This window comes from Choloepus didactylus, chromosome 6, assembly GCF_015220235.1.
Source record: "Choloepus didactylus isolate mChoDid1 chromosome 6, mChoDid1.pri, whole genome shotgun sequence".
NCBI lineage: Eukaryota > Metazoa > Chordata > Mammalia > Pilosa > Megalonychidae > Choloepus > Choloepus didactylus.
The window spans coordinates 77,694,864-77,709,251 of record NC_051312.1 but is presented as its reverse complement, the minus strand read 5'-3'; the positions used below and the strand labels follow the sequence as shown (position 1 = coordinate 77,709,251).

The 14,388-nt window shown below is 38.2% G+C and overlaps 1 protein-coding gene across 1 annotated transcript; it reads right to left on the bottom strand.

Annotated features, from left to right (window-relative positions):
- Nucleotides 1-13,005: 13,005 nt before the first annotated feature.
- On the bottom strand, nt 13,006-14,176 carry LOC119537676 (olfactory receptor 52B2). The gene is given in 2 exon segments (XM_037840216.1): nt 13,006-13,675; nt 13,677-14,176. Coding segments are annotated over 2 exon segments (966 nt in total). The 5' UTR covers nt 13,973-14,176.
- Nucleotides 14,177-14,388: the final 212 nt, after the last annotated feature.

The following is a 14,388-nucleotide window of genomic DNA, read 5'->3' as shown; positions in this document are numbered from 1 at the left end:
TATATTAAAAAGGAAGAAAGAGCCAAAATCAAAGAACTAATGGATCAACTGAAGAAGCTAGAAAATGAACAGCAAACCAATCCTAAACCAAGTACAAGAAAAGAAATAACAAGGATTAAAGCAGAAATAAATGACATAGAGAACAAAAAAAACAATAGAGAGGATAAATATCACCAAAAGTTGGTTCTTTGAGAAGATCAACAAGATTGACAAGCCCCTAGCTAGACTGACAAAATCAAAAAGAGAGAAGACCCATATAAACAAAATAATGAATGAAAAAGGTGACATAACTGCAGATCCTGAAGAAATTAAAAAAATTATAAGAGGATACTATGAACAACTGTATGGCAACAAACTGGATAATGTAGAGGAAATGGACAATTTCCTGGAAACATATGAACAACCTAGACTGACCAGAGAAGAAATAGAAGACCTCAACCAACCCATCACAAGCAAAGAGATCCAATCAGTCATCAAAAATCTTCCCACAAATAAATGCCCAGGGCCAGATGGCTTCACAGGGGAATTCTACCAAACTTTCCAGAAAGAACTGACACCAATCTTACTCAAACTCTTTCAAAACATTGAAGAAAAGGGAACACTACCTAACTCATTTTATGAAGCTAACATCAATCTAATACCAAAACCAGGCAAAGATGTTACAAAAAAGGAAAACTACCGGCCAATCTCCCTAATTAATATAGATGCAAAAATCCTCAACAAAATACTTGCAAATCGAATCCAAAGACACATTAAAAAAATCATACACCATGACCAAGTGGGGTTTATTACAGGCATGCAAGGATGGTTCAACATAAGAAAATCAATCAATGTATTACAACACATTAACAAGTCAAAAGGGGAAAAATCAATTGATCATCTCAATAGATGCTGAAAAAGCATTTGACAAAATCCAACATCCCTTTTTGATAAAAACACTTCAAAAGGTAGGAATTGAAGGAAACTTCCTCAACATGATAAAGAGCATATACGAAAAACCCACAGCCAGCACAGTACTCAATGGTGAGAGACTGAAAGCCTTCCCTCTAAGATCAGGAACAAGACAAGGATGCCCGCTGTCACCACTGTTATTCAACATTGTGCTGGAAGTGCTAGCCAGGGCAATCCGGCAAGACAAAGAAATAAAAGGCATCCAAATTGGAAAAGAAGAAGTAAAACTGTCATTGTTTGCAGATGATATGATCTTATATCTAGAAAACCCTGAGAAATTGACGATACAGCTACTAGAGCTAATAAACAAATTTAGCAAAGTAGCGGGATACAAGGTTAATGCACATAAGTCAGTAATGTTTCTATATGCTAGAAATGAACAAACTGAAGAGACACTCAAGAAAAAGATACCATTTTCAATAGCAACTAAAAAAATCAAGTACCTAGGAATAAACTTAACCAAAGATGTAAAAGACCTATACAAAGAAAACTACATAACTCTACTAAAAGAAATAGAAGGGGACCTTAAAAGATGGAAAAATGTTCCATGTTCATGGATAGGAAGACTAAATGTCATTAAGATGTCAATTCTACCCAAACTCATCTACAGATTCAATGCAATCCCAATCAAAATTCCAACAACCTACTTTGCAGACTTGGAAAAGCTAGTTATCAAATTTATTTGGAAAGGGAAGATGCCTCGAATTGCTAAAGACACTCTAAAAAAGAAAAACGAAGTGATAGGACTTACACTCCCTGACTTTGAAGCTTATTATAAAGCCACAGTTGCCAAAACAGCATGGTACTGGCACAAAGATAGACATACAGATCAATGGAATCGAATTGAGAATTCGGAGATAGACTCTCAGATCTATGGCCGACTGATCTTTGATAAGGCCCCCAAAGTCACTGAACTGAGTCATAATGGTCTTTTCAACAAATGGGGCTGGGAGAGTTGGATATCCATATCCAAAAGAATGAAAGAGGACCCCTACCTCACCCCCTACACAAAAATTAACTCAAAATGGACCAAAGATCTCAATATAAAAGAAAGTACCATAAAACTCCTAGAAGATAATGTAGGAAAACATCTTCAAGACCTTGTATTAGGCGGCCACTTCCTAGACTTTACACCCAAAGCACAAGCAACAAAAGAGAAAATAGATAAATGGGAACTCCTCAAGCTTAGAAGTTTCTGCACCTCAAAGGAATTTCTCAAAAAGGTAAAGAGGCAGCCAACTCAATGGGAAAAAATTTTTGGAAACCATGTATCTGACAAAAGACTGATATCTTGCATATATAAAGAAATCCTACAACTCAATGACAATAGTACAGTCGGCCCAATTATAAAATTGGCAAAAGATACGAAAAGACAGTTCTCTGAAGAGGAAATACAAATGGCCAAGAAACACATGAAAAAATGTTCAGCTTCACTAGCTATTAGAGAGATGCAAATTAAGACCACAATGAGATACCATCTAACACCGGTTAGAATGGCTGCCATTAAACAAACAGGAAACTACAAATGCTGGAGGGGATGTGGAGAAATTGGAACTCTTATTCACTGTTGGTGGGACTTTATAATGGTTCAGCCACTCTGGAAGTCAGTCTGGCAGTTCCTTAGAAAACTAGATATAGAGTTACCATTCGATCCAGCGCTTGCACTTCTCGGTATATACCCAGAAGATCGGAAAGCAGTGACACGAACAGATATCTGCACGCCAATGTTCATAGCAGCATTATTCACAATTGCCAAAAGATGGAAACAACCCAAATGTCCTTCAACAGATGAGTGGATAAATAAAATGTGGTATATACACACGATGGAATACTACGCGGCAGTAAGAAGGAACGATCTCGTGAAACATATGACAACATGGATGAACCTTGAAGACATAATGCTGAGCGAAATAAGCCAGGCACAAAAAGAGAAATATTATATGCTACCACTAATGTGAACTTTGAAAACTGTAAAACAAATGGCTTATAATGTAGAATGTAGGGGAACTAGCAATAGAGAGCAATTAAGGAAGGGGGAACAATAATCCAAGAAGAACAGATAAGCTATTTAACGTTCTGGGGATGCCCAGGAATGACTATGGTCTGTTAATTTCTGATGGATATAGTAGGAGCAAGTTCACAGAAATGTTGCTATATTAGGTAACTTTCTTGGGGTAAAGTAGGAACATGTTGGAAGTTAAGCAGTTATCTTAGGTTAGTTGTCTTTTTCTTACTCCCTTGTTATGGTTTCTTTGAAATGTTCTTTTATTGTATGTTTGTTTTCTTTTTAACCTTTTTTTTCATACAGTTGATTTAAAAAAGAAGGGAAAGTTAAAAAAAAAAAAAAAAAAAAACAAGGAAAAAAAAAAAAGATGCAGTGCCCCCTTGAGGAGCCTGTGGAGAATGCAGGGGTATTCGCCTACCCCACCTCCATGGTTGCCAACATGACCACAGACATAGGGGACTGGTGGTTTGATGGGTTGAGCACTCTACCACAGGTTTTACCCTTGGGAAGATGGTTGCTGCAAAGGAGAGGCTAGGCCTCCCTTTGGTTGTGCCTAAGAGCCTCCTCCCGAATGCCTCTTTGTTGCTCAGATGTGGCCCTCTCTCTCTAGCTAAGCCAACTTGAAAGGTGAAATCACTGCCCTCCCCCCTACATGGGATCAGACACCCAGGGGAGTGAATCTCCCTGGCAACGTGGAATATGACTCCTGGGGAGGAATGTAGACCTGGCATCGTGGGACGGAGAACATCTTCTTGACCAAAAGGGGAATGTGAAAGGAAATGAAATAAGCTTCAGTGGCAGAGAGAATCCAAAAGGAGCCGAGAGGTCACTCTGGTGGACACTCTTACGCACACTTTAGACAACCCTTTTTAGGTTCTAAAGAATTGGGGTAGCTGGTGGTGGATACCTGAAACTATTAAACTACAACCCAGAACCCATGAATCTCGAAGACAGTTGTATAAAAATGTAGCTTATGAGGGGTGACAAGGGGATTGGGAAAGCCATAAGGACCACACTCCACTTTGTCTAGTTTATGGATGGATGAGTAGAAAAATAGGGGAAAGAAACAAACAGACAAAGGTACCCAGTGTTCTTTTTTACTTCAATTGCTCTTTTTCACTCTAATTATTAATCTTGTTATTCTTGTGTGTGTGCTAATGAAGGTGTCAGGGATTGATTTGGGTGATGAATGTACAACTATGTAATGGTACTGTGAACAATCGAAAGTGCAATTTGTTTTGTATGACTGCATGGTATATGAATATATCTCAATAAAATGAAGATTAAAAAAAAAAAAAAATTCCCAGGAGAAGGAGGTCTGTCTCTGGGAAACAGAGGGGACAATAAAAATCCAGAAACAGGGGAACTCCAAAACAAGTAATAAGAAAAGCCCAGGACAAGACAGAGGACCAGAAAGATGGAAAATCTTGCACATTCCATTTACCTTGGGCAGACCTTCCTGAAAGGAGGATTGAAGCACAAGAAAATCTGTCTTATCACCAGCTAGTTACAAAACCAGAAACATACATCTCATGGAGTAAACCCTGAGTTAACATTTTAAAATATTAAAATGTAAAGTGTGCAAAAAGAGTACAAAACAAAAAACAAACAGAAAAGGGTGGCCCATCCAAAGGAAGAGAACAGAATTACAGAAAATATCAATGAAGATGAGAATATAGACATACCAAACAAAGCTTTTTTAAAAAATGATCTTAAAAATGCTCAAGGAGATAAAGGAAAGTACAGACAAAGAAGTAAAGGATATCAGAAAACAATGAATGAACAACATGAGTGTCTAAGAAAAGAGATACAAATTTTTAAAAGGAACCAAATAGAACTACTGGGGTTGAAAATCACAATAACTGAAATGGAAAATGCCCAGGAGGGTTTCAAGAGTAGATTGGAGTTGGCAGAAGAATCAATCAGAGAACTTGAATACAAGATACTCAAAGTGAGTCAGGCTGAGGAGCAGAAAGAAAAATGAAATGTTAAAAGTGAAAAATAGCCTAAGACAGCTATGGGACATCAAGAACACAATATATGCCTTATGGGAGTCCCAGAAAGAGAAGAAAGAGAGCAAGGAGCAGAAGATAATCAAAGAAATAAAGACGGAGAACTCCCAAAACTTAGCTAAAGACCTGAATATGCACATCTAAGAAGTTCAGAAAACACCAAACAGGAAAAAAATGAAGAAAAATACACCCCATCATATTCTGATTACACTATTGAATGCAAAGGACAAGGGGAGAGTTCTCAACACTGCAAGAAAAAAAGCAACATGTTATATACAAGGGAGTCCCAATTAGATCGAGTGCCAATGTCTCATCAGAAACCATGGAGATAAGAAGGTGGTGGTTTGAAATTCTTAAAGTGCTGAAAGAAAACAACTGCCAGCCAAGAATTTTATATCCAGTGAGACTCTTTCAAAACTGAGGAAGAGATTAAGACATCCTCAGATAAACAAAAGCTGAATAAGTTCATCACCACTAGACCTGCTCTACAAGCAAGGCTAAAAGAAGTTCTTCAGACTGAAAGGGAACAACACTATACAGTAGTTCCAATCAGCATAAGGAAAAAAGACCTGTGGTAAATATAACCATTTGGGTAATTATAAGTGTCAGTATAATTGTACTGTATTGTTTGGTATATAACTCCTCTTATTCTTTCCTGCAGATGCTAAAATGCAAATGCATAAGAAGTAATGATAAATCTACATTTCTGGACCTACAATATACAAAGATATAAATGGTATCCACTAAAAAAGTTGGGGGGTTATAGGAAGTGTATATGTACATGCTATTGAACTAAAGTTGATATCCAACCAAATATGATTGTTATATAATTAGGATGTTAAAATATATCCAAATAGAAATGAAAAGGCACTCAATATGGTACAACACTAAAAAGCAAATAATTATAAAAGTAGACTTTAAGAGAAGTGATGGACAAAAATGGTATAAGACTTAAAAAGGGTAAATAGCAAAATGGCAGAAGAAAGTCCCATATTATCAATAGTGACTTAAATGTAAATGGATTAAACTCTCCACTGAAAAGGCAGAGACTGGTAGAATGGATAAAAAAATATGACCCAACTATATGCTGTCTACAAGGAACTCACCTTAAACTCAAAGAAACAAGTAGGTTGAGGGTGAAAGGATGGAAAATATACAACATGAAAGTAGTAATCAAAAGAGATCTGGGGTTGCTATACTAATATTGGATAAAATAGACTTTAACTCAAAAACAGTTAAGGACAAATATGGTCATTATATACTGATAAAATGGACAATTCAACAGGAAGATGTAACAATTATAAATATATATGAACCTAACAGCAGAGTCATAAATATATCAAACACCATCATATTTGAAGGGAGTAACTAACAGTTCTACATTGATGGTAGGAGACATTAACACACAATAATGGGTAGAACATCTAGTCAGAAGCTTAATAATGAAGTACAGGAATTGAATGACATGCTATACCAACTAGAACTAACAGACATATACAGAACACTGCATCAAACAAAAACAGAATACACATTCTTCTCAAGTGCATATGGATCATTCTCCATGGTAGACCATGTGTTGGGTCACAAAACAAGTCTCAATAAATTAAAAAATACTGAAATCATACATTGTATATTCTCTGACCACAACACAATGAAGCTAGAAATCAATAATAGAAGAAGAAATGGAAAATTCACAAATATGTGGAAATTAAACATACTCTTAAACAACCAATGGGTTTAAGAGGAAATTAGAAATAAAAATAAGAAATATCTTGAGGCAAATGACAATGAAAATACAATATATCAAAACTTATGGGATGCAGTGAAGACAGTGCTGAGAGAGAAATTTGTACCTCTAATTGCTTACATTAAAAAATAAGAAAGACTTAAAATCAGAGACCTAACCCCAAAACTGGAAGAACTAGAAAAAGAAGAGCAAAGCAAACCTAAAATGAGCAGAAGGAAGGAAATAACAAATATTAGAGGGAAGAAATGTGGTTCTTTGAAAAGATCAATAAATTTGACAAACCTTCAGCTAGACTGACAAAGGAAAGAAGAAGGAGGAGAAGGGAAGAAGAAGAAGAAGAAGGAGGAGGAGGAGGAGGAGGAGGAGAGGAGAAGGAGGAGAAGGAGGAGAAGGAGGAGAAGAAGGAGAAGAAGAGGAAACAAATAACAAAAATCAAAATGAAAGGGGGACATAACTACCAACCCCACTGAAATAAAAAGGGCTATGGGGATACTATGAACAACTGTATGTCAATAAATTAAATAATCTAGAGGAAATGGACAAATTCTTAGAAAAACACAAGCTACCTACATTGACTCAAGAAGAAACAGAAGATCTTAACAAACCAATTACTAGTAAAAAGAATGAATCAGTCACCAAAACCCTCCCAACAAAGAAAACCCAGGACGAGATGACTTCACAGGGGAACTCTACCAAAGATTCCAAGAAGACAACTCCAATTCTGATCAAACTCTTCCAAAAAATTAAAGAGGAGGCAACACTCCCTAAGGCCAACATCAACCTGACACCAAAGCCGGATAAATATACCACAAGAAAAGAAAACTATTGACCAGTATCTCTTATGAATATAGATGCAAAAATCCTCAACAAAATTTTAACAAACCACATCTAACAGCATATTAAAAGAATTATACACCATGATCAAGTGAGATTTATCCCTGGTATCCAAGGTTGGTTCAGCATAAGAAAATCAATTACTGTAATACACCACACTAACAGAATGAAAGGAAAAAAAAAATGATCATCTCAATTGATGCAGAAAAGGCATTTGATAATTACAGCACCCTACTTAATAAAACCACATAGAACACTAGGAACGTATGGAATTTTCCTCAGCTTGATAAAGGGCATATATGAAAAGCTCATAGCTAACATCCTACTTAATGGTGAAATACTGAAATCTTTCCCTCTGAGATCAATAACAAGACAAGGATGCCCACTGTCACCACTGTTATTCAACATTTTACTGGTAATTCTTGCAAGAGCAATCAGGCAAGAAAGAGAAATAAACGGCATCCAAATTGAAAAGGAAGAATAAAACTTTCCCTGTTTGCAGACAACATGATCCTCTACTTACAGAAAATCCTGAAAACTCCAACAAAACAAAGTCCCTAGAGCTAATAAATGAATTCAGCGAAGTGTCAGTGTACAAGATCAACACCCAAAACACAATATTTTTAGTTACAGAAGCTTTAAGTGACATCATGAAAGTCTTCATCCAATCTTGGTTGCAGGGTCTTAGAATAACATCATAGAATTAAGGGATTATTTGGGTTTCTCCACTGCAGTTGTAGATTCATAGTTGAGTGTGGACTGGGCAGTGGCACAGCTCTCTGCCATTCTGAGAAAGGAATGTCCAACCCTGCAGCCCTCTATTTTTCTTATATGTTAATGAGATTTATCCATTCAGCACTTTTCTCTTGTTGATATATAGCATATATGTAGAATTGGGAGTAATAGCAGTGTCTACTTGATAGGGCTGTTGTGAGAATTGAATGAGTTAATAAATATACATAGTCTGCTGTCATTATATATGTAATCTTGGGTATTTGCCTACTTGACCTTTTGTTGCTGGACTTGGTAAAGGGAAGGGGATTCTAAGAGTTAAGTTTAGCCTAGCAAAGCATAATTCCTTCAGTATTTATGGGTAAATACTGAAAATCATGATTCCAATTGCTCAAGGGGGTGAGATGGGAAGAAATAAAACCAAAAAAAAAAACAATAAAAAAGAGTTTCTAGTAGCTAGATTGTTTATCCCAACTCCCCAGTTAATATTTTCTTCATCACTTTGTCTTAAGAGGAGGTCCTGATTATGATGTTTATTAGGCGGTTACTGGAAATGGGAAAGATTGTGTAAAACTATGCTGTAGAAAGGGGATTCTTAAGAGCTTGTCTTCCTTTCACAGGCTCCTTGTTATACAAATTCCACTCAATGCATTGGCTTAATCACTGGGAACTCATTGGCTCACAGTTTTAAGACTGGGATAGGTACAAAATCAAAGTGTCAGCAAGGTTTGCTTTCTCCAGAAAATCTGTACCTTCTGGGGCTGGCTCTGGCAGTCCTCGGGAGTCCCCGGCTTTCCTGTCATGTGGCAGATGTTCTCTCCTTTCTCTTCCCCTCCTTGAGTTCTGGCCCCTATCTGTGGCTTTCTCTATGTCTGAACTTCTTCTGCTTACATGGACTCCAGTAATCTGATTAAGACCCAAACACATTCAGTTGGGCCTTAACTAAAAATAACATCATCAAGAGATGTAATTTACGATGGGTTCACAATCAGAGGAATGCAGGTTAAGATTTAGAACAGGTTATTTTCTGGGCTACATAATTCAACCTACCATAGATACATGTATATCTTGACCAGAAAGGAAAAATGTGTACCTTTGAGAAGGACTTAGGCACCATGTTGTCTGTTACACATGCAAAATAAATTCTCTAAATGACTGCCTACCGGACTGGTTTTTCTCTACTTTGAAATGGTCCCAGGCCTACAATGGACCAACACTATTTAAAAAAGAGTATCTTGGGACTAGTAGTAAAAGTTACAATTTATCGACCTGAACCAATAAAATTATCCTCCAGGTCTCATGTGACAAGATCTCTCTGAAGATAAAGAAAAGGATAGCAGCACCAGAACCAGCTAAATTTCCCATGGGTAGCCCATGAGCAATGTTAGAAATTCTCTCCCAACTTACAATAATCTACAGTTTATTGAGTTTACTCCAAAAAAATTAAAACTAAAAATTCCAGGAACTAAATATATATTCCCTGACCTGAAATTATACCATTTGAAGAGAAGGCTCTTACCAAACGTAAAAGAAGCTGCCAGAAGTGGAGACTCAGGAGTGAAGTGAGACAGTATTTCTACCTCACTCTTAAGCATCCTTGTGGGTTGGGAAAGTGTTTCTACCCCATTAGATCTTTAGAGAACTTGCAGGTTAATTAGACAGAAGCATACTCCAGCAGGACCTGTCTCCAAGGATGACTGACACTCGAAACAGAAAGGGTGGGTAATTTACGTCCTTCCTGCAGCACACTGTACTGCATCAACCAATGACTCCACATCTCTAGCATATGGACACTGAGTGTTTTACATTACTTCTGGATATTAAAGCCCAGTCCATACCTGCTAGACCCCAATATATATAGAAACCTGTGGGGAGACAGAGGAAATAGTGGATCAGATGAACAAGCTCAGTGTGCTCTATGTGTGAATGTATCTATGTGTCCACGTGATTTTCAGTCATAAAATGGGATAATATTTAACAGTGAAGGGTCCAAAGGTCAACCACCTCACCAACATTATAAATCAGTCAACCCATTAATACACATATTGAACCTTATGAGGGATACTGGAAATAAGATGGTGAATAAGACTTACTCTTCGCCCTCACAGAATTCACAGTCTGGTGGGTTCAAAGAGTAATTCATATTCAGTTGAAACCATAAATGTCAGTTCTCTGGAGTCCCAGAGGATAAGATGAGTATCTCTGACTTGGAGGAATTGGTGAAGTCTTCAAAGAGGAGTTTGCATCGATATGCCTCCATCTGGTAACTGTGACCTTTATTACTTATCCTCTCTAAGCCTTGGGATGCCCTGTGTATACAGAAGAAATAACAACAGTACTAACTTCGTGAAGTTGTATGAGAATCAAATGAGAGGTGCAGCAGTACACTTAATATGGTATCCAGCACCTCTTGATAAACATTAGCTGTTGTTGCAATCGTTCTTGTTGTTGTTACAGAATAGTATGCTTTGAGATAATGCTGGAAAAGTAAGTTAGGTCCAGATTGTTAAATTAATACTTAGCTGATAAATTATTCTGTAGTCCTGTGATTTCCAAACTGTGGCTAATGGAACACTAGGCTTTTAGAGAGAGATAATTTATGTGTCATTAATAAACAATTTATGGGAATGGATACAGATATCTACATTCACTTGAGTGCGGAACATGCTGCAACTCTAGGCTTCTCTTGGACAGTCATGTGTGTGACTCACAGAATGTCAGCATTTTACACGCTTATTTGATCATGTAATTTTTGAAATAAAATATCCAGTGATACCTGATACATACTTCTACATAACATTTTGTGGAAAACACTTTTGTAAGTAATGCAGAACACTCCAAAGCATTTGACAGAGAAGCAGCATGACCAGCTCTGCCTTTTGGGAGACTTAACTTTGAGTCAATTTAAAATTTAGGTTAAGGAGTAAAAGAATAAAAACTTTGATATCAGTTAAGAAGCTAATGTTGTTTTTTAAGTGTTTGTTTTTTAATTTTTTGATAAATAAAGTTTAAAAAAAGAAACTAATGCAATATTTGAGGTGAAAGATGATAAGGAACATAAATAATCGGCAGGGGCAATGAAAAAAGAAGACTAACAGTACTAACAGTGTTAATAAAATATTCCTCAGATACTTATTATGAGCCAAGGACAAAGCGCTCTGTATTATTCCTTTTCTTTAGTCTTCTCAATAACCCAACGAGGTACAATTATTGTCTGTACTTCACAGATGAACAAAATTTCAGGACTAAAAATGTTCAATGAATTTCATAAGTTCACCCTTCTGGAAAACATTGGAGACAAGACTCGAATTCTGATGTGACTCCAAATACCATTCACTTAACTAGTGGCACAATCAATATGACTAACACCAATTATTTGTTGAGGAGCACGACTGAGGAAGAAGCTGAGAAATACTCCAGGGTTTCCAACTCAGTGAAGCTGATTTGACCATCATACTCCTAAGAAAAGGAAGCAAGAAGACAAGATGCTTTAACTGAAAGTTCCATATCCTATAGGATATATACAGTTAATTGGTGGGTATATGGACAAAAATTTGAAGGAGAGTTCTAAGCTAGAGAAAGTGATGAGTCATTTGTGCTGATAGTGGTTGAGGAAATGCATGTGCATGACCTTTTCAGGAAAAGCATGAAAGAGGAGTGTCAAGATTGTGAACTCTAAGAGGCTACTTCAATTTTGCTAAGGTGGCAGTATACTATGTGTTATAATTGCTAATACTGGGGCCAGTTGGAAACTAGAAAGAAGAGAGAATCTGTTTCCTCTGACTGTTTCTATTCCCTGGTCTCTGCATAAAGGGGTAAGAGAGCAGGGCAGATGAGAAGCTAATTTGCCTCCATAAGGTAGAGCAGCCTTTGTGAAGGACTGGTTTACTATCACTAGTTTAGTGGACCAACTGAACTGTTCATTTCAGTGTTTCATTGAGATGCAGGCTCTGATTTCTAGAAAGTAATTGTCCTTTCACTTATTCTTTCTTTCATTTTTCAAATATTTATGAAGTGCCAGGCATTTTGTAATGCACTGAGGATACAAAAATGAATGATACACAGTCTTCTGATTTCAAGGAGTTTATATTCAATTGAGGGTACAGATAACTAACCCGTTATCATTCATTGTACACATTTGGATATTTGAACCAGATGATAGACATGCAAAGAGAGGAAACTTGGTTTGTCTGAGAAGATCAAGAAAGACTTAACAGTGAAGGCAGTTCTTGAATTGAAATTTGAAAAATGAGCAGGAGTTTTCCAAACAACTATTGGATATAGATGGCTGTTCTTCTATAAAAGAATCAATGCACATTTTGGAATTAAAAAGAAAGCCTGGACTCCCTTTAGATGTTAGACATAAAATTATTTTCATTCATTCATTCATAATCTTCCATCCTGTGATGCTCAGCTCCCCATGCCTCTAGAGTAGCTCTGGCTTACTGAGGCATTCAAATGCTAAAATCAAGGTCATGCACACTTAACTATATTTCTGGGTGGTAGTGGGAGGAAGAGAGAAGAGGGTCGAGAAAATAAAGAAATATAAAAAGTAGGCAAGAGGAAGAGAGAGCAGAGAAAGGAGAGAAAATTGGGTGAAAGAGGAGGATGAAGAAAGAAGAGAAAGGGGAAGAGCAGGAAGAAGAGGAAAACCTCTTTCAGTTTAGGGCTTGTCATACCAAGATTCCTTGATGAAGCTGGGAGTAGGAGTTGGTGGGGTACCATCATCCCAGAGGGGAGGCACAGTACCAAGCCTTGACCTCAAAGAACTGGTGTGCTATGCCCTCTCGGATCTGCTTAGTCTTAACACCATAGACAATAGGGTTCAGCACTGGTGGCAATGCCATATAAAGATTGGCAAGCAGAATATGGACATGTTTAGGAATATTACGCCCAAAACAATGGGTGAATACAGTGAAGACAGATGGAACATAAAAGATGAGGAAGACACAGAGGTGGGAGCCACAAGTGCTGAGGGCCTTCTGTCGGGCATCCTGGGAAGGCAAATGAAAGACTGCCCAGAGGATGAGTGAGTAGGATACAGCTATGAGAATCACATCCAAGATGACCACGACAATGGGCACTGAGAAGCCATACCAGATGTTGACAGTGATGTCAGCACAGGCTAAGCAGGCCACTCCAATATGCTCACAGTAGGAATGGGGGATGATGTTGGTCCGGCAGAAGGGCAGCCGCTTCAGCAAGAAGATCACAGGAAAGATGATGCAGAAGCTTCGAGTGACAATGGCCAGAGCAATCCTTCCCACAACAGGCCATGTTAGCACTGCTGCATATCTCAGAGGGGTGCAGATGGCCACGAAGCGGTCAAAGGCCATGGCCAACAGGATGGCTGATTCCCCCACAAACATCACATGGACAAAGAAGACTTGAGTGACAGGCATCAAAGGCAATGTCATGGGCATGCAGCCAGAAGATGGCTAGGGCCTTGGGCACAGTGGTGGTGGACAGCAGGATGTCCGTCATGGCCAGCATGGAGAGGAAGAAGTACATGGGCTCATGGAGGCTGCGCTCTGTGATGATGACCACCACCAGGAGGCTGTTCCCCAGGACTGCAGTGATGTACATGAGGCAGAGGGGGATTGACAGCCACATGTGATAAGCCTCCAGCCCAGGAATGCCAAGTAGGACAAAAACTGCAGGGTGGAAGACGGTAAGGTTGGTGTGAGTCATGCTGCACTTCAGGGTCCTCTCTATAACAACTGAGAAGCTGATGACTCTGATGAGAGGGATAGGAACAAAAGCGCCTCTGAAGATGTGCAGACATCACAAAAGATGGCATACATTTCTAACTTGCAGGACTCCAGGGGAAAGCTCCCTAGAGATTGCTCACTTGGATGTACGAATGCCTTCTGGCCTTGGATGCCTCATTTGCATGTAGAACTTCTGCCTCAAGAGCCAATAGAGGCTTCATTCTACCTGCAATCACCCTGCCTCTGGAGGTTAGCCCTACCCTACCATTCTCACCTCATTCTATTTCCACACGAGCATTTTCCCCATAACCATATTGCGTTTGTTCCAAGACTTGTCTCCTTCTGCGTTTACCTCAAATTCAGTCCCTTTCACTTCTGCTTATCCAGATTTTAACT